The sequence below is a fragment of the Urocampus carinirostris genome, chromosome 19 (assembly GCF_059441175.1).
Source record: "Urocampus carinirostris isolate Australia breed hairy pipefish chromosome 19, RoL_Ucar_1.0, whole genome shotgun sequence".
In the NCBI taxonomy this organism is placed as follows: Eukaryota; Metazoa; Chordata; class Actinopteri; order Syngnathiformes; family Syngnathidae; genus Urocampus; species Urocampus carinirostris.
Window position 1 is genome coordinate 2,036,782 of NC_142367.1, and position 26,880 is coordinate 2,063,661.

Genomic DNA, 26,880 nt, shown 5'->3' on the forward strand with positions numbered 1-26,880 from the left:
CGGACGCCCTACCATCTAGGCTACTGAAGTGAAAACAGGTCGCAGCCGGGGAACAGACGAGAGCAGAAAACAGGTGGGAGTCAGGGTCGAAAAAGGGAACAGATAGGAGTGGGTTTAAATAGGGACAGGGAGTCAATCAGAGTCCGAGGCAGTTGGCGCCAAAGGAGCGGGCACAGGTGATTCACATCGGTAATCATGACACAAATTGCCAATGATTTTCTGGGCTGTGTTGATTACTCTCGGTATGTTTTTTTTTCTGTCTGCTACCGTGCTCTGACATGCAATACCGTGAAATGTGTGCATGAATGCTCTCCACTGTTGCTTTGTGGGACACCGCATCTTCTGTTCCAGGTTTGGTCCTTTTTAAGTGTAGAGTCTGAGAACGCCTTGTACCCGAATGTCTAGACCACTAACAGCTGTTGCTTGTTGCATTGTGTCCATTTTGTGATCTAATTGATTGTGCATAGCAACAGAACAAAACAACAACCTCAGCAGGCGAAACCCAATGAGGTGGCTGCTGGTCAGCAGAGTGCAAAGGTTACATTGACTTTTTTGTAATACTTATGCTTCAAAGACCCACCCTCTACTTCTGCCACTCCCCTATCGACCCATTTTTCTTGGGCTACAGAGCAGCAACCTCTGACAAGTAAGTAAAGAAACTTGTCTTGTCTTTTTAAAGAGAAAAATATTTCGGACTAAAGACAACCCTGTCGATTGTATCGTTATCATGCTGCCCCCTAACTATTGATTTGTAAGTGTACTGTGATGCAAACTCGGTTTTTTTCACTCCAGGAAATTAAGAGCAACGAGAAACCTTGCGTACCCGAGCGACAAAACTTGCAATTGACATTATTCTCCATCGTGTTTAGGTACTTTTCCTGTAATTCCCCATTCATTTACTTCTCGAACGAGTACACGAACAGGCTAATAAAGCGGATGCTAAAAGAAAGCTAACTCCTTCGATGGCGGAGGTGGGGCTGAACTGGTGTTATGTAATAACGGTTTTGTTGGACACTTGGAAGGGGAGTTTAATTCTTTGTTTTACATTTTTGTTAACATTCATTTTTTTTCAAACTCTTAAGATATTATTTTACTCCTTCTTAAACGTCTCATAAGGGGTTGTAGTCTTTATCAGTCGTAATACCAAATACAGCAGCACATATATGTATTCATAGCTATAATATTTTGAATATATTGTTTTTAACACCGTACAAATATGCATTGCAATTACTACCTTCAAAAAATGAGTAGTCTTTTAAGTGCAATTATCTGTAAAATACCTTTAAAACCCGCACAACAAACCATACATGGGGAGAAAAAAAATGCTATTTTATTACTCACCGATTACAATTTACTGTTCTTTTTTAAATATTGTTTCATATAAGTTCATCAAGCCTCTTTTGAAACCTCACTGCAGATTTGATGCCCTACTGAATTGTTTTTCAACCTTTTTTGAGCCAGCGCATGTTTTTTTACATTGGATAAAATTTACAGTGTAGCGAGCAGAGACGGGAGTCGTAGGCGGAGTGTCAAACAAAGGTGCCAACGAAAGCTGCTTTAATGACATTTAAACTTGCAATCACAAAACAAAACAAGAGAGCGGCTCGAGCCGGCCGAATTAAGAGTCCCCCTAGGAACTCGCTAACTAAACAATGATTCCGTGGGTGAATTATGTAAAACCCACTACACACCACTAACCAAAAATGTTATAAAATGACACTGACCAGTATTTTAAGTACAATATAATTTGTAATACCCCCAGTTTTTACGATACAGACACTTGACAATGACATAATATTTGCAGAAAATTATTCATAAATGTTTTATAAAATTCAAAATTTTTAAAAGTGACATTAGATAATTTCTCACGGCACACCTGATGATCTCTCACGGCACCCTAGTGTGCCGCGGCACAGTGGATGAGAATCAATGCCCTACTGGATATTCCCTTGGAGTTTCCATACAGCTCACTTGTATGTTAATCTTTAACTTGTTCTTCCTAAAACTAAAAACAATTCAGTAGATGACAAAATGAAAGTACTGAAAGGATATGTAAAGAATTTTAATTTTGACGGTTTTACACAAAATTCGTCTTTTTTTTCAAAACAGATTTGGCACAAGAACAAAAACACAACAAATCTGTGTCTCCAGAACACAAAATCAAATACAGTGGAACCTCGGTTCTCGACCATATTCCGTTCCAGAAGCCTGGTCGAGAACCGATTTGGTCGATCACCGAAGATCAATTTTCCCATTAAAAATAATGTAAAATTGTTTTAATCCGTTCCAACACCTTGAATGTTTAGCATGAATGATTAACGTGATCATAAAGCTAACACATGCTGATCGTATGTTCGTGTTATTGTAATCTTCCGTACGAAAGATTACACTAACATGAACGTGTAAAAATAAAAAATCAGGTCGTTTACAAGTCATTTAGCACCACTTCATTGGAAAAGGGGCTCCGTTCCAACACCCTGAATTTTGGGCTCAGTTCCAACACCCTGAATGTTTACCTCGAATCATAAAGCTAACCCAGGCTAATCGTACGTTCGCGTTATCGTAATCTTCCGTATGAAAGATTACGCTAACATGAACGTGTAAAAATAAAAAAAGGATAAAGAAAATAATTATGAATAGGATTTCTTACCCCGTTCCTCGATATCAAAAGCAAAAAAAGAGGCAAGTGCGCACGTTGTTACAATGTATGTGTTTCACCCGGTGCGGTTAGAAGGGGGCACTAACTGTCAATGTAAACACTGAAGTTTCCGGTAAAGCTGAGTGACATACTTCAGTGTTTACATTGACAGTTGGTGCCCCCTTCTAACCGCACCGGGTGAAACACATACATTGTAACACACGTGATAAAAGTTGGTCACGAGGGGTGGGGGCCATCTACACCCGTGCGCCGCTCAGCATCGCACCGTAGCGTACGCACTCACACATTACCGGCGTTCGAAGACCGATTTTTTTGACCGAACAGCGAAGCAAGAATTTCTCGAAATATTTGGTCGAGCACCTATTTGTGCGAACTGAGAAGCGTTCGAGAACCGAGGTTCCTCTGTAGTCAGGTATGTTCTACTCAATTGGAGTTGGACTTTCCAGACTAACCAGCCCAGATCTGTCTGTCTTTAGGAAAATATTTTTAAGTTGTCATTGTGTTACTGATCTAAAACATTCAAGAAGGAAACATACATCACTGTCCAGATTTATTCCTGTGTTTATAAGAATTTTTTTCCCCTCGGATACGAATGATTGGTTAGTCAGACTCAGTAGCAACAGTTTCTGTGGCATGTCACAGACAAGCCAATTGAAAAGGGTATACAAAAGAACCTTGTGTAACGGGAACCTATGGAGACCTTTAAACATTTCGGTTGGACCAGTGCTTCGCAATCATTTTATCGCCCCAGCTTTTGAGAACCGCTGTAATAAACCAACCAAAGCAACATCACATCGGCATATTTATTATTGTCTATTGCATTGATGCAACTGAACTTGCGATTCTCTGGGGAACTATTATGTCGCAATGTACTTGTTCCTGTTCAAGTGAGATTTTATGGAAGTTGCTGTTTCTGGTCTCTCTCAGGTTGTGGAGATGAGTTACCCAGGTTATCCCCCTCAGTCAAGTGGTTACCCGCCAGCAGCTGGCGGATACCCACCGCAAGGGAGCGGCTACCCACCCCAAGCCGGAGGCTACCCGCCCCAAGCCGGAGGCTACCCGCCCCAAGCCGGGAGCTACCCACCCCAAGCCGGGGGCTACCCTCCGCAGGCTGGAGGCTATCCTCCGCAGGTGGGTGGGGGTTACCCACCGCAACAAGGCGGTTACACCCCTGCAGGGGGTGGATACTCCCCAGCACCAGGAGGCTATCCTCCACAGGGTGGTGGCTATCCTGCCCCAGCTGGAGGATTCCCACCTCAAGCCGGAGGATACCAACAACCGCAGCCAGGAGGCAGCTTTCCGTCCATGCCTCCAGCAAGTAAGTATGTCAAGTCAAGTCATGTTTATTTGTATAGCCCTTAATCACAAAGAGTCTCAAAGGGCTGAACAGACCACAGATTATTGCAAACCACAGACTTTTATTACACCATCCCCTGATCTAAAACCTACATGAGGGCAAGGAAAAACTCAAAAATCTCAACATGAGAAAAATAAACAAATTCGAAAAGTGGACCTAAATGTGGAAATATGTACAATAATTCATATGTAAATGCAGTATATCTCATTCACAAATAAAAAGGCATTTTTTTGCACGCTATCTGCATGCAATGTATCATAATTTGTCATTCAAAATTTGTCAGTTGGTCAACATGGCAGAAACTGCCCATTCCACAGGATCTGCTGAGAAATTGCACTCACTGAAGTACGAAGCTCTGACGTTTACAAAAATTTGTTTGAAATTCACGAACTACAAGACACATTAGTCTCAAGTTCCTCTGAGAAAGTGACCTCCTCTGCTCCTCTCACCAGATTTCAGTTTGGAAAAGTCACGACCCAAGTTGTGGTAGTACTGCAGATAAATTACTGATATATTTTAATGAGGAGCATAAATGCTTGCAATATTTCTGACAAGTAGTGTTGGCTGACTTAAATGTATGTTAACAGTCAGCCGGATAATTATCGTGCTGTCATGAATACTGATGTGATTCACCTGTGCCCGCTCATTTGGCGCCAACCGCCGCGGGTTGTGATTGGCCCCCTGTCACTATTTGAACCCAGTCCTGTCAGTCCCCTGGTGCCAGTCCGTCTGCGAACCTCTGTGTATACAAGGCTAGCCCTTTTCGACCCTGACTCCCACCTGTCCCGATTTTGCTCCTGACCTGTTTTGATCCCGACCACTTCTGCTCTCCCGTCATGGCTTACGACTCTTCTCCGATCCCGGCTATCGACCTGTTTTTTCGTCCCTGACACCGCCATCGCCCGCTACGGAAGACCCACTTCTGTACTCGGATCACAATCCAATTGCGAGAGCAACTTGCTTCCTGCGTCTAGCATGCACCGGATTGCGGGCGCTGCCCTTCCTCTCTCTATCTGTGAGAAAACGCGATTGGGTCCTGTTTCCATTCTGGTCCTGACACGTGCATCCCTAATATATTTTATGTTTTTATGATGGCAGTTTTGATCCCCATTAAGTAAGAGATGAAAGACTCTATTAGAACTTTGTTCATAGACAAGTTAAAAGAACCTCTCCTTTTTCTTTTAGGTGGTGGATGGGGGGCAGCACCAGGAGGCTATGGTGTGGTATGTAAATTCTTGCCAGTGTCTTTTAAACAAATACAACAAATACCTTTCATAAATGCAAAAACTATTGAAATTATTTGCATTTTAAGCACCTCACATTTGTTTAGTCGCAAGCTTTCCTCCATGATTGCTTTGATTTGGTTGCGCACTACAAAATTAAAAGCTACCATTTCTAGCCAGGAGGGGCTCCACAAAGTTACCTAGGGGGCGCAGTTCCAGGTCAGCAACCCATGCCCAACTACCCCAGCGGTGGCGGGTACGGAAGTGGAGTTCCAGCTTCTCCTCAAGTTCCTGCAATCCCCGTGAGATGACTTGTACTTCTGTAAACAAGTTCTCAACCAAGCAAATATGCTCAAAAGCATAGCTTTTGTTTGTTGAATATTTAGATGGGCTTCAGGGGCTCCATCAAGGACTTTCCCGGGGCCGATCCATTAAGGGATGTTGAGGTCCTTCGGAAGGCAATGAAGGGTTTTGGTGAGTTGTTTAAGTTCACTATGGTCAGGTAATAAAGTTTTTACCCGGATTATGCCCATACAATCCTGTGAATGCCTAATCTCAGGAAGCCAAGCAGGGTCCGCCCTGGTTAGTGTTTGGATGGGAGACCGCCTAGGAATACCAGATGCTCTGCTGCGAAAGCACTGACTGTACACTCCTGGTACAGTTGATGAAAATAAATTCCAGGGGACCAAATACAGTGGGACCTCGCTACTTCGCGGTCCGACGTTCGCGGCTTCAGAGCTTCGCGTTCTGTTATGGTGAAAAAAATAAAAAATAAAAGATAAAAAAAAAATATATATATATATATATATATATATATATATATATATTTTTTTTTTTTTTTTCTAAATAATTATTTTTTAGACCCGGTTAATGGGGACCAAAACCACCCACAAAAGTGAAAATCTGCTAATATATAATTTTTTTTTTTTTTTTAAAGGGGCGTCGCTACTTTGCAGATTTTCACTTTTTGCAGGAATCCCCCTCGGCCGACGACCCTAGCACAGCGCGCCATTCTCGTTTCCCGGCGCGCGGTTTTGGTGCGGCTTCCGCTTCACCGCCCCCCTAACCCCACAGGTACCCCTTTCCCCCGCGGCCGCCCGTCCGTCGGCCGGAGCCATCGCGGTCCAAACGGGAGACGCCGGGCGCCGGTGTTGTGCCCAAATCCGACTCCCGTTCAAAATCCTCCCCCCCTCGCGTGAACGCGCATTCTGCTTCGCTTCCGACAGGCCGGCTTCCGTGCCCGACCCGCTCGGCTTGTCGCGGTGTCGTGCGTATCGCGCCCGAAAGTACCCGCGCCGGCGGGTTGAGGGCTCGCTCGCGACCCTAATAAGGATAAGCGGTTGCAGATAATGAGATGAGATCAGATTTTTAATTTGTTTTTTTTTAATTTTCTTTTTTTAAGGGGCGTCGCTACTTGGCAGATTTTCACTTTTTGCGGGTGGTTTTGTTCCCCATTAACTGGGTCTAAAAAATAAGAATTAAAAAAAATATATATTTTTTTTTCTTTTTTTTTTTCTTTTTGAAGGGGCGTCGCTACTTTGCAGATTTTCACTTTTTGCGGGTGGTTTTGGTCCCCATTAACCAGGTCTAAAAAATAATAATTTAAAATAAATAAATACTTTTTAAAAAAAATTTTATTTATTTATTATTATTTTTTTTGAAGGTGCGCCGCTACTTCGCGGATTTTCACTTATCGCGGGTGGTTTTGGTCCCCATTAACCGCAATAACCGAGGTCTTACTGTAAATTAATGATAAAAAGTAATATTTCACATCAAATTGTCAACCTAATACTTCAATTTCAGTGGGTATGTTTAGTCCTACTTCAGTATAAAGTCAAAATAGCCCCAAAAACATCAACAAAATGGAATATATATCATTTACAATTACCAATAATATTAGCCATAGAGAAATATAATGTTTTAGGGAAGTTGGAGCGTGGAGAAAAACTTTGACCAAAAACATGCCTGATAAAATTTAAGTGCTGCATACAAATCAACCGACAGTGGTATCGGTCTACTTTTTATTAACAAAGGTTTTAGGGCCCTGTTAGTACTATGTTGTGACATGTTTATTTATTTAACTTGTTTATTTTACACTTTAAAAATGAGGGGGACTTAAATAAATAAAACCTTGCATCATCAATAGTTAATATAAGTAGTATACAGTAATACCTTGCTATAACACAGTGTGCTTTTCACGGTTTCGCTACCTCACGGATTTGCATTGTGTTCTGCATTCTGATTAGCTTAACAGTCTCCCCTCTTATTGCCATTTGATAGTATAGTAGTTAATTGTAAAATAAATTAAACATTTATACAGCAATTGTATTTGTTAAAAATGCTTGAGCCATTGAAAGGGCTTTGTTCTTGGGTTTTAAGTGTATAAGGTTTGTTATTAAAATCCTAAACTTTAACGTTAAAATTTAGGCACTTGCATCTTATGCTCCGGTGCGACTTACAGTGGCTTGCAAAACTATTTGGCCCCCTTGAACTTTGTGACCTTTTGCCACATTTCAGACTTCAAACATAAAGATATAAAATTGTAATTTCTTGTGAAGCATCATCAATGAGTGGGACACAATCATGAAGTGGACCACACTTTATTGGATATTTTAAACTTTTTTAACAAATAAAAAACGAAAAAGTGGGTGTACAAAATTATTCAGCCCCTTTAATTTCAGTGCAGCAAACTCAGTCCAGGAGTTCAGTGAGGATATCTGAATGATTCAATGTTGATCTAAATGACTAACGATGATAAATGGAATCCACCTGTGTGGAATCAAGTCTCTTTATAAATGCACCAGCACTGTGATAGTCTCAGAGGTCTGTTTAAACGCAGAGAGCATCATAAATAGGTAGATAGATGGATACTTTATTCATCCCCGCAGGGAAATTCATGCAGAACGAGGAACACAACAGGCAGGTCTGAGATACTGTTGTGGAGAAGTTTAAAGCTGGATTTAGATACAAAAAGATTTCCCAAACTTTAAACATCCCAAGTAGCACTGTGCAAGTAATATTATTGAAATGAAAGGAGTATCAGACCACTGCAAATCTACCAATATCAGGCCGTCCCCCTAAACTTTCAGCTCATACTGATCACAGATGCAGCTAAGAGGCCCATGGTCACTCTGGATGAACTGCAGAGGTCTACAGCTGAGGTGGGAGAATCTGTCCATAGGACAACAATCAGTCGTATACTGCACAAATCTGACCTTTATGGATGAGTGGCAAGAAGGAAGCCATTTCTTAAAGATATCCATATAAAGTGTAGTTTAAACTTTGCCACAAGCCACACCAAACGTGTGGAAGAAGGTGCTCTGGTCAGATGAGACCAAAATCAAACCTTTTGGCAACAATGCAAGACATTATGTTTGGCGTAAAAGCAGCACAGCTCATCACCCTCACACACCAGCCTCACAGTCAAACAGGGTGGTGGCAGCATCATGATCTGGGCTTGCTTTTCTTCAGCAGGGACAGGGAAGATGGTTAAAATTGATGGGAAGATGAATGCAGCCTAATACAGGACCATTCTGGAAGAAATCCTGGTGGAGTCCGCAAAATACCTGAGACTGAGACGGAGAGTTTTCTTCCAACAAGACAATGATCTAAAACTTAAAGCAAAAGCTACAATGAAATGGTTCACCAAAAACCTATCAAAGTGTTAGAATGGCCAAGTCAAAGTCCAGATATCAATCCAATTGAGAATCTGAAAGAACTGAAAACTGATGTTCACAAACACTTTTCATCCAACCTCACTGAGCTGTTTTGCAAGGAGGAATGGGCAAAAATATCAGTTTCTCGATGTGCAAAACTGATAGAGACATACCCCAAGTGACTTGGAGCTGTAATCGCAGCATAAGGAGGCGCTACAAATTATTATCTCAATGTTGCTGAATAATTTTGCACACCCACTTTTTCGTTTTTTATTTGTTAGAAAAGTTTAAAATATCCAATAAAGTGTGTTCCACTTCATGATTGTGTCCACTTATTGTTGATGCTTCACAATAAATAACAGTTTTATGTCTTTTTGCTTGAAGAAATGAAATGTGGCACAAGGTCACAAAGTTCAAGGAGGCCAAATAGTTTCGCACGCCACTTTATGTATAGGTATGTACGAAGGTTTTTACCTTTATAAAAGTAGTAAGTGTGGCTTATATTCAGGTGAGCCTTATAGTCCGTTTTTTACAATTATTCTGTACAGAGAAAAAGTGATTTGTATAATATATTGTAAATACCGAAACACACTTTAATCATCACTATTTTGCACAGGGACTGACGAAAACGCCATTATTGAGCTCCTAGGAAGTCGTAGCAACAAGCAGAGAGTTCCCATGGTAGCAGCCTACAAAACAACTTATGGAAAGGTTTGCGTGATGATTATGAGTCATGTTCATCATGTGATGGCTACAAAGAGGACCAAGAGTTTATTCTTCCCTATTATTTGGTTTTCCATGTTTCCCTGCAATAGGATTTAATTCACGATCTTAAGTCTGAGTTGACTGGGAACTTTGAGCATCTGGTTCTTTCCATGTTGAAGACTCCGGCGCAATTTGATGCTTCGGAACTCAGGGAGGCCATCAAGGTTGGAAAATCCACTTTTTTTGTGTAATGTAATGTATTGCTTTTTGTTTTCCCCCTGTTACAGTCGCTGGAAGTAAATTTCCCTAAGGGGAACAATAAATTCAATCGACTCCTAATCTAATCTCGTTATGATTACCGATTCACATGTGCCCGCTCCATTGGCGCCAACTGCCTCGGACTTTGATTGGCTTCCTGTCCCTATTTACACTCCTTTCTGTCCCCGTTTGTCAGTCCGTATGCAAACCTCAGTTAAACACTAGGAAAGCCTTTTTCAACCCTGACTCCCACCTGTTTTTTGCTCCCGTCTGTCCCAGGGCTTCGATCCCTTTTTGATCCTGACCACGTCTACTTCCCCTCCCTGCTTTCGACCTCTTTTGTCACTGACCACGTCTACTCTCCTTTCCTGGCTTATGACTCGCTTCCGACCCCAACAATGTTTTTGCTCTCCTGTCTATTGACCCGTTTTTACGCTCCCGACACCGCCATCACTCGCCACGGAAAATCCACTACAGAGTTCAGAGCGACCTTCTTTCCGTGTCCAGCAATCACCAGATCGTGGGAGCAACCCTTTCTCTTTCTTCCAATAAAACTGGTGAGAAACACAACGCAAGTGCGTCCTGTCTCCGTTCTGGTCCTGACAAATCTTGCATGATATTATATAAATGTATTTTGCTTATTGTTCAAATCATCATTGTTTTGTTTTCATAAATGAATGACTAGAAGACGATATATAATGCACTGTCCCTTTAAAAGCAAGTGTTTTCGGTACAATGTAATTTACTTTGTTAACATAAAGAACCGAAGGAATTAATGTGGAATTAAAGTTACAAATAAATTTGGTGACTTGTCTATTGCTGCAAGTCCAATCACACTCAAATCTCTGTAAGTATGATCTAAGATAGCATTCCACTTCTAAATGTCAGGACCAGAACTGAAACAGGACCCACTCGCGTAACATTACTCACAGTTTTATTGGGAGGAAGGGAAAGGATTGCACACACGATCCAGAGGTCGCTGGTCGCGGGGAGCAGGTTGCTCAGACGCGGAAGTGGTGTTCTGTGGCGAGCGATGGCAGTGTCGGGAATGGAAAAAAACGGATCAGTAGCCTGGATAGAAGAGCAAAAACGTGATCGGGATCGGAAACTTGTCGAAAGCCAGAAGAGGAGAGTAGACGTGGTCAAGATCAAAAACGGGTCGTTATTCGGGACTGGAGAACAGACGTAGTTGAGATCAAAACAGGTCTTAATTCGGGACGGGAGAGCAAACAGATCAAACAGATCGTAGCAGGAGCTAAACAAAAGCAAAAACACGGGATAGGCGAAAAAGGCTTGCCGTGTAAAAACAGAGATTCGCAGGCGGACCGACAAAAGGGGACTGACAGGACATAGTTTAAATACTGACAGGGAGCCAATCCGTTGACAAGCTGCAGCTTTGCGCCACACGGGCGGGGCCAATTGGGTGCCATAGCAACCGTGACATACATGGGCGCGGCCAATTGGGCGCCATGGCAACCATGACAATAAATCTTTTTTTCCAGGGTGCCGGGACTGATGAAGCTTGTTTGATCGAGATCCTCTCGTCTCGCTCCAATTCGGAGATTAGGGAAATTGTGCAGATTTATAAAGCAGGTTAGTAATACTTAAGAGTAAGCAGAAAATGTCAAATAAAATTAAATCTACTGCAGAATGGCGACTGTCATAACACAATGACTGTGGATTTTTTTTCCATCTATAGTCACTTGAAGATTCATTGCAGGAGTATGTAATTTTGCCCAACAATTAAATACCTCATTTTCTTTCATATATTTTGTCCTCCCGGCTTTTTAATGACATAGAAAATTCACAACAGTTTGACTTGTATTGCATTTTTTTACATCAACTTTTTTTCCCCTCTAATTAAAAAGGAAGTAATGACCTATTGTAAATGGTTGTAAATGTATAGAAATGGTCTGCATTTATATAGCGCTTTTCAAGTCAATGAAGACCTCCCAAAGCGCTTTACAATGTGCTTCACACTTACCCATTCACACACACATACTCACACAGCCATGCAAGGCGCCTACCTGATTATTTGGGGCTTAGGGATTCACTTCGACATACAGTAATCCCTCGGTTATCGCGGTTAATAGGGACCGAGACCACCCCAGACTCATCCAGAACTCTTCACACTGGAACTGAATGTACCTAAACATGACCCACAAGTGTAGCCAGGTCTTACATAATCAATTTACACGGAAAAGGACTGCGGCGAAACCACTACGAACCATTCAGTATGATTGTATTAACCGCTCTCAACCACATGCCGCCATCGCAGCTTATTTGGCTTGTTAACACTACCGGTTACATATTGAAAATAAAAACATTGAAAATGTGATATTTGATGAGTGTTTGTGAAGCGTTTGGGGAAACGACTGTTAAAAAAATGGTCTGTGTTCATTTTAATGAAAGTGAAAGAGCTACCTTCTGACAATAACAACATACTTTAGTACATACTTTACTAGCGGCATCGAACGGCTTTTACAACAAATACAAGAAACCACACACAATTAGCCGTGTTTAGGTAATACAAACAACCGCTCGCTTTTGAGCGGAGTTGGGAATCAAACCTGCGACAAGACGAGCGCTTTACCTTCTGAGCTATGTATAAAGACCAGTATACTTTTTTTAAAGTTCTGCTGCTACACAAAAACAACTCCAGCTGAGATATACTCTCTTGTTAAATAAGTCTGCATCTGTCCAATATTTTGTCATCGGGACAATCATTAAAGTTGTAAGTTGTAAACATAGCAGAAAAAAACCCAACTGAGCCTTACTTTTAGATAATCATCATTTTGCCTATAAAATATGTGAAAAAGAGCGTTGAAGCCTGCTTTTCTTCCTACTGTGAGACTAAAGTTGCAGATTTTTTTTACTGAAAACGGAAACCAAACATCTATTTTGTATAATTAAGAAGGGGAGGCAGAATTCTAATTCTAAATAGAATTCTCATTATTAGTTATGGAATCCAGCTGTGGAAGTGAAAAAATAAAAAATGCTTTTCTCATTGAAAGAATGTCCATAGTTGAAAAAGATGACCATTGATTTCAAAAATCGTTATTCTGCCCTTGTTAATTCATTGTTTAAAAATGTCATAAAACGGTCTAAAATGTGACACATTTTTTCCAGAGTATGGTAAAACTCTGGAGGACGCCATCATGAGTGACACTTCCGGTCACTTCCGAAGACTTTTGGTTTCACTTTGCCAGGTAAAAAAACTGCCCTGCAGGAAAATAAAACTGCTCATAAGTATAAATGTCTAAGTGTTATGTCTATAAAATTCCAGTCAACTTCATCTTGACTACTAAAAGTAGCTGTGTGGTGTAATGCTACAGAAAGCGAGTGCTAAAAAGAAAAAAAAGGAGAAAAAACACAGACTCAAAGTGACAAAAGTGCTTCATGTTCACATTTTTTTTGCCCAGCCTTTTTTTTTAGGTTTTTGGGTACCCATAGCAGCAAGATTATGGACAATTATCTCAGCTCCTCTTAGATGAGGCTCCTGTTATGTAAAGTACAAACTAATTTTTGGACCTATGAGTAATTTTGATAATACATGTTTATATGATAACTAATGTATTTTTGTTTATAATTTAAATTCATTTTGTTTTTTAATATATATATATTTATATATATATATATATATATATATATACAGTGGCTTGTGAAACTATTTGGCCTCGTTCAACTTAGTGACCTTTTGCCACATTTCAGACTTCAAACATAAAAGATATAAAACTGTAATTTTTTTGTGAAGAATTAACAATAAGTGGGACACAATCATTAAGTGGAACACACTTTTTTGGATATATATATATTTTTTTTCAACAAATGCAAAATTATTCAGCCCCACTGAGTTAATACTTTGTAGCGCCACCTTTTGCTGTAATTACAGCTGCAAGTCGCTTGGGGTACGTCTCTATCAGTTTTACACATCGAAAAACGGATATTTTTGCCCATTCCTTCTTGCAAAACAGCTTGAGCTCTATGAGGTTGGATGGAAAGCGTTTGTGAACAGCAGTTTTCAGTTCTTTCCACAGATTTTCAATTGGATTGAGGTCTGGACTTTGACTTGGCCATTCTAACACCTTGATATGTTTTTTGGTGAACCATTCCATTGTTTCTTTTACTTTATGTTTTGGATCATTGTCTTGTTGGAAGAAAACTCTCCGTCCCAGTCTCAGGTCTTTTGCGGACTCCATCAGGTTTTCTTCCATAATGGTCCTGTGTTTGGCTCCATCCATCTTACCATCAATTTTAACCATCTTCCCTGTCCCTGCTAAAGAAAAGCAGGCCCAAACCATGATGCTGCCACCACCATGTTTGACTGTGGGGATGGTGTGTTGAGGGAGATGAGCTGTGCTGTTCTTTCACCAAACAACACGTCTCGCATTGTTGCCATTAAGTTCGATTTTGGTCTCATTTGACCAGAGCACCTTCTTCCACATTTGGTGCGTCTCCCAGGTGGCTTGTGGCAAACGTCAAACGACACTTTTTATGGATATCTTTAAGAAATGGCTTCCTTCTTGCCGCTCATCCAAAAAGGCCAGATTTGTGCAGTATAAGACTGATTGTTGTCCTTTGGACAGATTCTCCCACCTCAGCTGTAGACCTGTGCAGTTCATCCAGAGTGATCACGGGCCTCTTGACTGCATCCCTGGACAGTTTTCTCCTTGTATGAGCTGAAAGTTTAAGGGGACGGCCCGATCTTGTTAGATTGCAGTGGTATGATCCATTTCAATATTATTGCTTGCACAGTGATCCTTGTTTAAAGCTTGGGAAATCTTCAGCTTTAAACCTCTCCACAACAGTATATTGAACTTGCCTAGTGTGTTCCTCGTTAGTCATGATGATCTCTGCCCTTTAAACCTATCTCTGAGACTATCACAGTGCAGGTGCATTTATACAGGGACTCGATTACACACAGGTGGATTCCATTTGTCATCGTTAATCATTTAGATCAACATTGAATCATTCAGATATCCTCACTGAACCTCTGGACAGAGTTTGCTGCACTGAAAGTAAAGGGGCTGAATAATTTCGCACACCCGCCTTTTCATTTTTTATTTGTTAAAAAAAATTAAAATATCCAATAAAGAGTGTTCCACTTCATGAGTGTGTCCCATTTATTGATGATGCTTCACAAGATATTACAGTTTTATATCTTTATGTTTAAAGTCTGAAATGTGGCAAAAGGTCACAAAGTTGAAGGGGGCCAAATAGTTTCGCAAGCCTCTGTAGAAAATATGAATAAAAGATAATGTTAGGATACAGGGAAACAAATAGGAAAATAATTACGATCGTGCAACTGAACATGTGTATCACCATAACTGAAGTCTTGAATCATTTAAGGGCAACCGTGACGAAAGAAAAGATGTCGACATATCACTCGCCAAACAAGATGCTCAGGTAGCATCCTACATTCATCTACTTATTTATTCCCGTTGCTTTTTGTGGAAATGTTTTTCTGCATGTTTTTGACAGAAACTGTACGCAGCGGGAGAGAATAAAGTGGGCACGGATGAGAGTCAGTTCAATGCTATCTTGTGCGCCCGTAGCAAGCCTCACCTTCGGGCTGGTCAGTATAACAATTTTTATTTTTATTTTTTAGCCCTTTGAAAAGTCCAATTGTTTTTCAAACTCAATACATTTTGATGGAATTGCTGAGTGATTTATTTTGTGATAGTACAAATGCCATGGTATACTGTATTTCATTACATGCCAATATAAATAGGGTTGGGAATAACGCTCTTATAAGTAACGCTATTACGCAATGGTATCTGGGTCTTCTAACGAATTATATTTTCTGCTCTTACCGTTACGAACGGTCAAATGCAGTGCGTTACTTATGTTTTTGTGCGTTTTGACATACTTTTTTAAATAAATGTTTACCGTGTGTTGATGCATTTCATCATGATAATACATTTTCAAATTTAATATGCCATATTTTCTGGAATATAACGTGCACCCATTTGTAAGGCGCATTATTAAACATTCTTAAAATGTTGGAATTTTTTTTTTCTGCATAGCAATACGTGTCATGAACCAGAGCTGGATCAGGACCCAAAATGCGTGACGTTCTCACACAAGCCTTTCATTTTGCGGAAAATGGGGAGTCATGCACATTAGCCAGCGATCTGGTGCGGAAAGACAGGAAGCCAGAGACCGACGAGATCGATTCCAATTGCCCGAGTTGATATCGGACAGATCGGGTCGATACCGGACATGACGGGACAGATAAGATAGATAATAAATCAGGATATCGAAAATAAACAGGACAAACTAGACCGGAACGAAAACTGGAGAAAATAATAAACATGACAAAAATAGACGGAAACTAAACTGGAAACCGATGTTAAACAGGACAAAATAAATGGGAACGATACCGGACAGGAAATACCAACAGGGACAGGACCGAGTCAAACCCCACGTCTTGCGGGGCAGAAGTTCGTTGACAGACTGACCAAGGAAGAGTGAGAGCACTGAGCTTAAATAGACTGAAAGCCAATCGTTAATGAGCCGAGCTGGTGCCACACGGGCAGGGCCAATTGGTTGCCATGGCAACCATAACACTACGTGCTGTTTCGAATGTATGACAAGCAGGAGATAGGTAATATCGTCTTTATACAGGGTGCGTATGAGTTTTTGGAACCCTTAAAAATGCTTGAATTTAAATGTTGTGTTTTAAGGTTTTAAAATTGCTCTAATTTTAGGTGAAGCACTTGTAAATGCTTGATATTGTTACCATGTTTCTTAGGTTAGGTTTTCAAATAAGACTTTTAAATTGATTTTATGGTTCAAAAATAGGATTGGGGCTAGTATTAGAAACACTGAAGAAAGGTTTACTTCTTATTGGGGTATTAAACCGAATCTAGGGATCTGAAATGGGGTTGAGGTTAGTGTTACAGCTAGAGTTAGGTGGAGGTTTAGGACTAGGAACTACGGTTTGAGCTCCATTTTAGGGTCCTGAGCTGAATGGAGGTTTCCAGATAAGGTTTAGAGTTGGGTTATATTTGAAACAGGGTGAAGGCTGGGAACTATGGTTTGAATTCCATGTTAGGGTCCTAAAGTGAACATAGGGTTCCAAAATGGGTTTAGAGCACATGTGTCAAACTCCCGGCCCGCGGGCCACGTCCGGCTTGCCGTGTAATCATATCCGGCCCGCAAGACCATTTTATGTTCTCGTTATTAATGGCCCGTCAATATGAACAACGCCGTCTCATCCCTGGACATCATATTCTGACGTTTTAATCACTGTACCTATTCCTTCATATATGACGAATACTATACTATATACCAGGGGTCGGGAACCTATGGCTCGCGAGCCATATATGACTCTTTCTATGAGTACCTATGGCTCAGAGACAAATTTAATTGCATGCAAATTTTCTCCATCTCGTTCAAAACTTATCCTGTTAAGATACATGCAAAGCCAAACCAAAGCTAAATTACAAAGCAGTGCTTTTCAGAATAATTAGGGCACGTTTTCACTACGATTTACAGTCAAGGTGTCACACAATAAAAACTCGTTTTGGCTGTACAACGCTAAAGAATCCTTTATATAAAAGCTCACCATATAATCTGTGTTTAGTGTTCAGATACTTTTTGATGAATCCACGGAACAAATTGTAAATACGCCAAAACACCGGAAGAGAACTTAGTTATTTGATTGGGTGAGTGGGAGGGATGGGTGGAGCTATGCAAAAAGTGCAAGCACTCCCTCCCATCTCTCGCCCTACTCCGTCAGCGCCAAAGGTAAGCACATCAGTCTCCCTGTTCTCAGAATCATGTGACGTTTTTACAAAATAATTTGTGTAGCATTTTCATATTTCTACTTTTGACAGGAGATATATTAAGGAGGGCAAAATATTTTTGGATATTTAAGTTTTTTTTTAATATATACACTGACAGCTCGGTAGCCTAGATGGTAGGGCGCCCGCTCCGAGACTGGGGGGTCGCTGGTTCAAGCCTCGGCTGAGTCATACCCAAGACTTACAACATTGGTACTCATTGCCTCCCTGCTTGACGCTCGACATTAAGGGTTGGAATTGGGGGGTTTGGTCACCTAATTACTCCCAACACAGCAGTTGGGTCTAAAATGGCGGCGCCCTGTTTGGCTGCGGCTGCATCGGCTTGCTACTGTTTAACTGTACGGGTCAGGTGTATCGAGATTTCGTTTTGACAATAAAAGTAAATCCGACAGAGGAGCAAAGGAATTTGAATGTTATTTTAATTTAATTTTAATGTTAAGTTGTTTGAGTTAAGTTCTAAGTTGTATAATTTAACAAGATATTTTTATTTACAGCAAAATAATAAATACTGTATAAGTGATTTAAGGTTTGAATTTAATATTCTTGTCTGTTTTTATTCATATTTATGTTCCAAAAACATTCAGTTTAAATTTGTCCAATAAATGTTTATCCTGGTTGGCCCGGGCAGAACTGCGGCGCAGTGGTTAGCGTGTGTGCGGCACAGTTCTGAGGTCATGGGTTCAAATCCAGCTACCAACCTTCCTGTGCGGAGTTTGCAGGTTCTCCCCGTGCTTGCGTGGGTTTCCTCCGGGCACTCCGGTTTCCTCCCACATTCCAAAAACATGCATTTCAGGTGAATTGGCCGGTCCAAATCTTCCCTAGGTGTAAATGAGCGGTACAGATAATGGATGGATGGCTGGGTGGATGGTCCGCGACCTTAAGTGTGTTTTGAATTTTGGCCCCTTGTGCAATTGAGTTTGACATCTCTGTTTTAGAGCGAGGGTTACAGTTGGAATCTAGGTTAGTTTTAAAATATATAATTCATTGAAGGTGCGCCTTATAACACGGTGCGCCTTATAGTGCGGAAAATACGGTAAGTGCCCTGTATGTATATTTTTTAAATTTAGCGTATACTTTATTTTGCATGTCCAAAATACAAGTAGAGAAAAACAAAACTTTGGTACAGACTTACTACACTAGAAAGGAAAGAAATTGATTGAGTAAGAATATTTACTTAATTCATCGAAAATTGTTTCACTCCAATTTAAATATGCATCTTTGTGCTTGTGAAAATAAAGAAAATGTTCCTTCCACTAAATTTCATTATGATTACTTGCTATAGTCTTCCAGGAGTACCAACAGATGTGCGGTCGTGACATTGAGAAGAGCATCTGCAGAGAAATGTCCGGCAATGTGGAGTCTGGAATGGTGGCGGTGGGTAAGTATAGCAACACTCTCTCCCTGCTATAAATATAAGTAACACCAAGGAAAACTAGCCTTGGGCACACAGATGCTTCAAAACAAGATGGTATGATCAGTACAGTGTTTTCCGTAGAATTTTGCCGTTGCATCTATGGTAAAAGTATATCCAAATGAAAGATGGCTTTCGTTAGACCGCACAAATTGGATACATTCGGGACGGTACAAAACAGTTCTATACTTCTAGGAGTCCAGTGGTTAGAATTCGGTGTTCTCACTGCTTTGAACCGAGTTCAATTCCTGTTACATCCAACAGAAAAGTTTAAGATGAGAAAAAGTGAGTGAAGATTTTATGCCAGTTTCTAATACAACATTAAGGGTGCGAGTGATTACCATATACCAAAGAATATTTTTGAAAGTAGTTAGACTCTGGCATTTTTTAAACGAACAAAAGTACCGCATAAACATTTATTTACTTATTTATTTTACAAATAACTGCCTTACCATCAACTAAAAATTAAGATTGTTTAGCACCAGGTTACCCCCTAAGAACACCTGAGTAGCCCGCTGAGCGGTTCTGAAAATTGCTCATCAGTGACAGTCATTGTAATTTTCCAGGAAATGAGAATTTTAACTGGCGTGATGTTATAGTGGTAATTAGACCTGATAATAACATAGTAACAACACATTGATAACTTGTCATTTTAGAAATGCAAACAAGGCTGCTAACCTTTTGTGCCAATCAGTAACAGAATAGCTTTCAGCTTCAAAAAGGTAGGACAAGTCATGTTTAATTGTGATGCCCTTAATCACAAGAAGTCTCAAAGGGTTGTACAGACTACTGTTAGAAAATCCCCTGATCTAAAGTCGACATGAGGGCATGGAAAAACTCGAAAACCTCAGGATGAGGGTATAAAGAAACCTTGATAAGAGGACATTATATTTTATGTTGACAATATCTGTGTATTATTTGTCCTCATGTAGGTTTTAGATGAGGTGATGGTGTCATAATGGTTTGTAGTTTGCAATAGTCTTTGATCTGTGCAGCCCTTTGAGACTCTTTATGATTAAGGGCTATACAAATAAACATGACTTGACTTGACTTGACACACATGAGGTAATCCCCCTTCCAGAATGACCAGGCTGTTATGGATGTTGAAACAGCATCAACAGACAGTACACAGACATCCTCGACATGACATAGATAATTATAGAATCTCCAGTTGACAGCTTCCTGAGGTCATCATAATTCTTAAGCTCTTGAATATAAGTGCGTTTTTAAGTCCAGATTTAAACGGTTCCACTGAGGTTGCGGAATGAATTTCAAAGAGCCGAGCATTCCACAGCACCGGAGCCCGAATGGAGAACGCTCTTGAACCTGCGATTTCTTCTTTGATCTTGGGATCACTGCTAGACCAGCACTTTCAGAGCGAAGGCTTCGACAGGAACATAGGAGGGAAATGAATCTCAAAGAAATGACGGGACAACACCTTTTTGTGTTACCTCCTTTAGCCAATCAGAATGCAGAACACAATGCACCATGCAAATCCGTGAAGTCGCAAAACTACAAAAAGTAAAACCCGCTATAGCGAGGGATTTATATATTAGTTTGGTGGTTGTTAAATTAGATTACCGGTTATAATTTTCTTTTTCTTTTTTGCCAAACTAATGATTGTTATTAAATGAAATGGAGTTGCACATTTGTAATGTGACATAGCCATAATTATTTAGTATATTATATTATATTATATATATATATATATTATATAGTATATTATTAGCACTCAATACTACAACTCAATACAACATTTTATTTATATCTGTACATTCAAGGAAACTGTGCGGGTCAGATGTATCGACATTTCGTTCTGTATACACGTGTACTAGAATGACAATAAAGTAGATCTGAATCTGAACAACTGTGGTGTTTCTAATGGGAGTGTCACCAGCTCAGTAGCCTAGATGGTAAGGCGCCCGCTTTGAGACTGGGAGGTCGGTGGTTCGCGCCCCGGCCGAGTCATTCCTAAGACTTAAAAAGTGGTCGGCGGCGCCCTCTGTTGGCTGCGGCTGCATCGGCTCGCTACAACGGGTCAGGTGCAATCGACATTTCGTTCTGTGTACATTGTTACACAGAATGACAATACAAGGAAATTATTATTATTATTATTATATGAATGTTTTTTCCTTCTATAGTGAAATGCATCAAGAACACCCCTGTCTACTTTGCTGAGCGACTGCATAAAGCCATGCAGGTACAAGCATCATCTTAGTATTTTGATTTTAACTTGTAATTGCCAATGTCCTTTTTTGAGGTAGAAACGTGGAATGCCTAGCAAAAGTATTGATGGTCCCACCAAGCCACATTTTAGGCTTCAAACCTAAGGAGGCACTGTATAAAACACAATAACTTGCACACACATGAATAATCTAGAAGCGACCTCTCAACAATTTTTAGAGATTATTTATTAATTTATTCATTCATTATCTGCTCTGCTTATCCTCAGTAGGGTCGCGGGGGAGATTATTTATTTAGAAACTAAATCCTTAAAAAAAAACAAAAACATGTTTAATTGTATTACCGAGGTCATTTAAAAATGACCCAAGTATAATAGGCTAACAATATTTTGTTTGTGTTACAGGGTGCTGGGACCAAGGACAAGACACTGGTCCGGATTATGGTGTCCCGTTCCGAAATTGACATGCTGGATATTAGACAGGCGTATGTGAAGACTTACGGGAAGTCTCTGTACACTCACATCTCTGTAAGTTTGATCAAAAATTCTGTAGCAGAAATGTATAACACACATTTGATTAAATTTAATATAGGACTCTGTTTTGGTGCACGTTATACACCAAAACAGCAAGTATTTGTCCAATGACTCGAAAATTTTTGCTGAACATAATTGCAATACATTGGATGACGGTAGAGCAGACGTGGTCCGGTTTAAAAACTGGTAGTAGCCGGAGACAAACCGGACAGGCGGGATTCGCAGACGGACTGACCACAGGGGACTGACAGGACTGGGTTTAACTAGGGCCTGGGAGCCAATCAGAGCCCGCAGCGGTTGGCGCCAAATGAATGGGCACAGGTGATTCACATCGGAAATCATGACACACTAGTGGTATAGTTGACACACAAAAAGGCTTTCGATTTGATCTCATTTTCACACTTATTTTAGTCACGGTAACAGAGAAGAATTTCAGAGAATTGAAAAGAAAGAAAGCAGTCCTGAAAGATATAAATGAACACAATCAAGCATGACATGTCATGATGACGGATTAATTTTACCTGTGCCCGCTCATTTGGCGCCAGTCGCTGCGGGCTTCCTGATTGGTTCCCCATCCTACTTAAGCGCAGTCCGTTCACTCGCTTGTTGTCAGTCCGTCAGCGAACCTCTGTTTCTACAAGGCAAGCACTTAGGCTATGACTCCCGTTGGGTTCCGCTTTTTTCACCCGTTGTTCACCCGTTTGTTCCTGATTTCCCCAATTGTCTCCGGCTACGGCCTGTTTTTTGACCCCGTCCACGTTTTGCTCTCCCGTTCCGGTTTACGACTCGTTTTTGATCCCAAATACGTTTTGCTCTCCTGTCCCGGCTATCAACCTATTTTTTCCGTCTTCGACACCACAATTTGCGCTCCGAAAGATCCACTTCCGCATTCGGAACACGTTCCGATTCTGTGAGCGGCTTGCTTCCCGCGTCCAGAACGTGGGCGCTGCCTTTCCTCTATATCTCAATAAACTTGTCGCAAACGTTACGCATCTGGGTCCTGATTCCCCTCTCTCCATGACATGACAAGGGTAAAAACTCGTTGGTCTATCTGATTATTAATCAGACTTTAAAGGACATAAATAAAACATTGTAAATTTGATGTCAGTATTTTTTTGTTTTTCGTTCTCAAAAAATTCCTTGAATCTTTGGTGCATGTATTCAACGTTTGTCACAATGTTTCGTTTTAGCTGATAAAAGGTTTAACACAATTTATACAGATTTTTAATAAAAAATTAAGCATTCTCACTTTGTATCTCTGTTTTTTTTTTCCAGGGCGACACCTCTGGTGACTACAAGAAACTGCTGTTGAAGCTTTGCGGTGGCAACGATTAAAAAAAAAGTATCACAATGAAAAGACAGACACTCAGAGCCAGTTTGTCCGTACAGACACCCATTAGGGCGTGCTGTTGCCATAGTTATCGTGATTGTTGTAGTCTTTACTTGCCAAATAATCTAGAATTACACGATATATACATTAGCATTACCAAATCATAGTGTGTGCCTGGGAATTTTATATAAAATGAAACATCTAACACTGTATACCGTTAAAATAATCTCCACTGTTAGCTCGGTCACTGAAATGGCAAAATAGAAGAAAAATAATTCGTCAGGGGATAGAGAATACTTTTTTCTGTTGCCAAACATTAAAAGGACATTGTTTATTATTTAGCGCCCCCTAATGGTTAAAAAGAAACTTGATCCGTTTCGAAAAACAATATGGATTAAGCCTAAATACATTAACTTTTAAAGTAGACCAGTGGTCTCCAACCTTTTTCGAACTGAGACCATGTATCCATTATCTGCACCGCTTATCCTCACTAGGGTCGCGGGGGTGCCGAAGCCCATCTTAGCCTTGTTCGGGCATTGGGCAGTGGACACCCTGAACTGGTTGCCAGCCAGTCGCAGGGCACTCAGAGGCAGACAACCATTCACTCGCTCATTCACACCTAGGGACAATTTGGACAGGCCAATTAACCTGACATGCATGTTTTTGAATGTGGGAGGAAACCGGAGTGCCCGGAGGAAACCCCCGCAAGCACGGAGAGAACATGCAAACTCTACACAGGAGATTCGGTCTCATGACCTCAGAACTGTGCCGCACACCCGCTAACCACTGTGCCGCCGTGCTGCCTACTCAGAGCATCTTTTTCTTCTTAATTAGCGCAAAGGGCACTTAGTTTGGTATACATTTTTCAAATAGCAACTTAGCTAGATGCAAAAAAGCTAAAAAGGCAGCTTGATGGTTAGCTATGATGGAAAAAGGTAAAAAAAACTCTAATGGAGCTAGACAACTAGCTAAAAGAGTAAAAAGCCAACTAAATAAAATAGCCAGATAGAAAGCTAAAAACTGAGCTAAAATCTAGCTAAAAAGGAGCCCAAATCTTAGCTTGATAACTAGCAAAAAAAATAAAATCTTAGCTTGGTAGCATGCAGAAAATATAAAACCCTAGCTATATAGCTTGCTAAATAGCTAAAAAAGTGGGAGATAGCTAGCTACAAAGCTAAAAAGGGAGCCAGAATCCATGAATTTGAATTTAATTTGTTGTATTTCCTGTAAAACAAATCAAGCAATCTGTTTAATGCACAAATAAGTTCTCATCTTGCTCTCTTAATTAATTGCCAAAAAATAATTATCAATACTTGAATACATTTTTGTCAATGAAGCCCATTAACTGGAATTTATTTGAAATTCTAAAATAATCATTTCTATTTCTGATATTTTGCCGCTATGTTATCACCAGGTTAATAACTCAAAATAAGGTTACAAATAATTAAGTCAACCACAAAAAAAAAAATCATTTTCTAGAAACCTGCTTTGGCAAATAATATACTCTGTCCCTTAAACTTTTATATCAAGACGAGGGCCTCAAACGATCATCATGGGGGCTGCAAATTTCCCCCAGGCCGCAAGTTTGAGACCCTGCTGTAGACTGATAACACCTCTTAAAGGGACACTGTGTAATATTTGACCACAAAATGTCACTTTTTTGTGTGGTGCACCCAAAAACAAGTGCTAAAAAATACAAGGTAGAAATACAAACTACAGGGAATCAAAGGTACCGAACTGTACCGTTTTACTTCTAATTTACTAGTCTAGTCTTGTCTGTCTTCTGCATGCAAGCATAAGGTTTTTGGCTTTTCAGGTACCTGTAGCAGCAAGATTAGCAGAAGACTATTCTTTAAACTCCTTATAGGTGAAGCTCATGTTATGTAAAATAAATGTTAATTTCTCCACCTACGCGTATTTAAAAAAACAAGCTGTACAGTTGTCACGGTTGCCACGGCGTCCAATTGGCCCCGCCCGTGTGGCGCCTACTGCGGCTCATTGACAGATTGGCGTCTATTTAAGCTCAGTGCTCTCACTCTTCCTTGGTCAGTCTGTCAACGAACCGCAAGACGTGGGTTTTGACTCGGTCCTGTTTCCTGTTGGTATTTCCTGTCCGGTATGGATCCCGTTTATTTTGTTCTGTTAAATATCGGTTTCGTTCCCGTCTTGTTTGTCCTGTTATTTTCGATACCCTGTTTTGATTTCATTCCTGTCTGTTCCGTCGTGTCCGGTATCGACCCCATCTGTCCGATATCAACTCGGGCAATTGGTATCAATCTCGTCGGCCTCTGGCTTCCTATCATTCCAAGCCAGACTGCTGCCTAACGTGCATGACTCCCCATTTCCCGTAAAATAATAGGCTTGTGTGAGAAACGTGACGCGTTTGGGTCCTGATCCTGTTCCGGTTCTTAAGAGGTTTATATGATAGTTCCCTTTTTTTAAATTATTATTATTATCCTTTTTTAAATATATATTTTTTTACTGCTAGAAGGTGCTTAATAATACACAATGTCCCTTGAACGAAATATAATCAAGTCCTGAGTTCAAACACTCATTTAAGTGCTGATTAAAAACTATCATGATTGTTGACAATCTGCCAAAGTGTTACAAAAAGGATTTGTACCTTAAACGTGCGCTCAAAGTCAAGAGAATAATTTATGTGATTTAAGATCAATTATTTGAAAAGAAATATGATTAGGATGCACATTGCCACCTCCTTGCAGCAGAGGATCTTCACTCTCGCTTCTCAAGTTTTGATTTGCAGCATTACGTGGGCATTTGTAGGTCAAAGTACCTCAGTATTTTGTAGTTTTACCAGTACTTTCAAAACCAATCAATTGGTGCCCTATTATTAATACTCATTTTGTGTGTGTACGTTGGTTATAACATTTCAAATTGTCATGTATGTTCACAATATTTACCATATATATACGAAACTGAAGTACTCGTGCCTGTTTGCCTATGCACCGCTTGAAATGTTTCATGCTTGTAATTTTGCCAGCAAAATCGGTCGATGGCTGCTTAGTGCCACTTAAGGGTGCTGTTAACACATTTTTTAGCTGAATTTTCTTTCACTTGTCAATCCAGTTTTTAAGAAGCTTGACATGTCAAAAATCGCTCAAACTAATACCACAATTTATTTCAATTATCAAAATAAATAATGTTATATCTACTTGTGTTTTCCCTTATTTTTCCTCAACAGAGGTGGTTCTCAACTGATGGACTGCAGTCCTTTGCCTGGGCAATGTATTGCTAAAAAAAAATAAAAAAAGGTGAGTGTCAATGACACTTCTTAACAAAAATAATAATGCCCTGCAAATGTCAGTTGACACCGGCTATTTCTCAACATAGGAAGTGATCGGTAAAGTTTGCTTACACCAGGGGTCCGGAACCTTTTTGACCCAAAGAACCATAAAAGCAAAAATTGTTTTAAAAAGAAATTGAGAGAGCCACATCATATATTTTCAGACAAAATTGAAAAAACTGCCAAACACGCTCTCTAGACAAAAGCTAATTCTTCAGCACATTTTATTTTACTGTGTGTCATTTGATGATTTTATCAAATGTATGAAATGATAATCCTGTGTCCCAAATCAATGTAAATATACCGTTTACTGTTTGTCTTCCACCTTAAGTTAAGAGTGTTGAGGCAATTTTTTTCCATGAAATTTGTCCTTAATAACCGTTTCAAAACAATGTGCATGCAAAGTTCTTTTGCAAAAATGTCACAAATTACTGCAAAAGATAAGCATATTGT

At 40.2% G+C, this 26,880-nt stretch overlaps 1 protein-coding gene across 2 annotated transcripts; it reads left to right on the forward strand.

The window, feature by feature from the left end:
• The first annotated feature begins 470 nt into the window (after positions 1-470).
• Positions 471-26,295, forward strand: LOC148346880 (annexin A4-like). 2 transcript variants are annotated; one of them, XM_088324154.1, is made up of 15 exons: positions 471-646; positions 3,587-3,977; positions 5,202-5,239; positions 5,416-5,541; positions 5,626-5,713; positions 9,512-9,606; positions 9,711-9,824; positions 11,361-11,451; positions 12,988-13,067; positions 15,208-15,264; positions 15,340-15,433; positions 18,949-19,044; positions 21,219-21,277; positions 21,665-21,787; positions 23,069-26,295. In XM_088324154.1, exons 2-15 carry the CDS (start codon positions 3,596-3,598, stop codon positions 23,126-23,128), a joined length of 1,503 nt encoding a protein of 500 aa, XP_088180280.1. In that variant the 5' UTR covers positions 471-646; positions 3,587-3,595; the 3' UTR covers positions 23,129-26,295. The 2 variants fall into 2 exon arrangements, with proteins under 2 accessions (XP_088180280.1, XP_088180281.1); XM_088324155.1 differs by lacking the exon at positions 471-646 and adding an exon at positions 819-869.
• Positions 26,296-26,880: the final 585 nt, after the last annotated feature.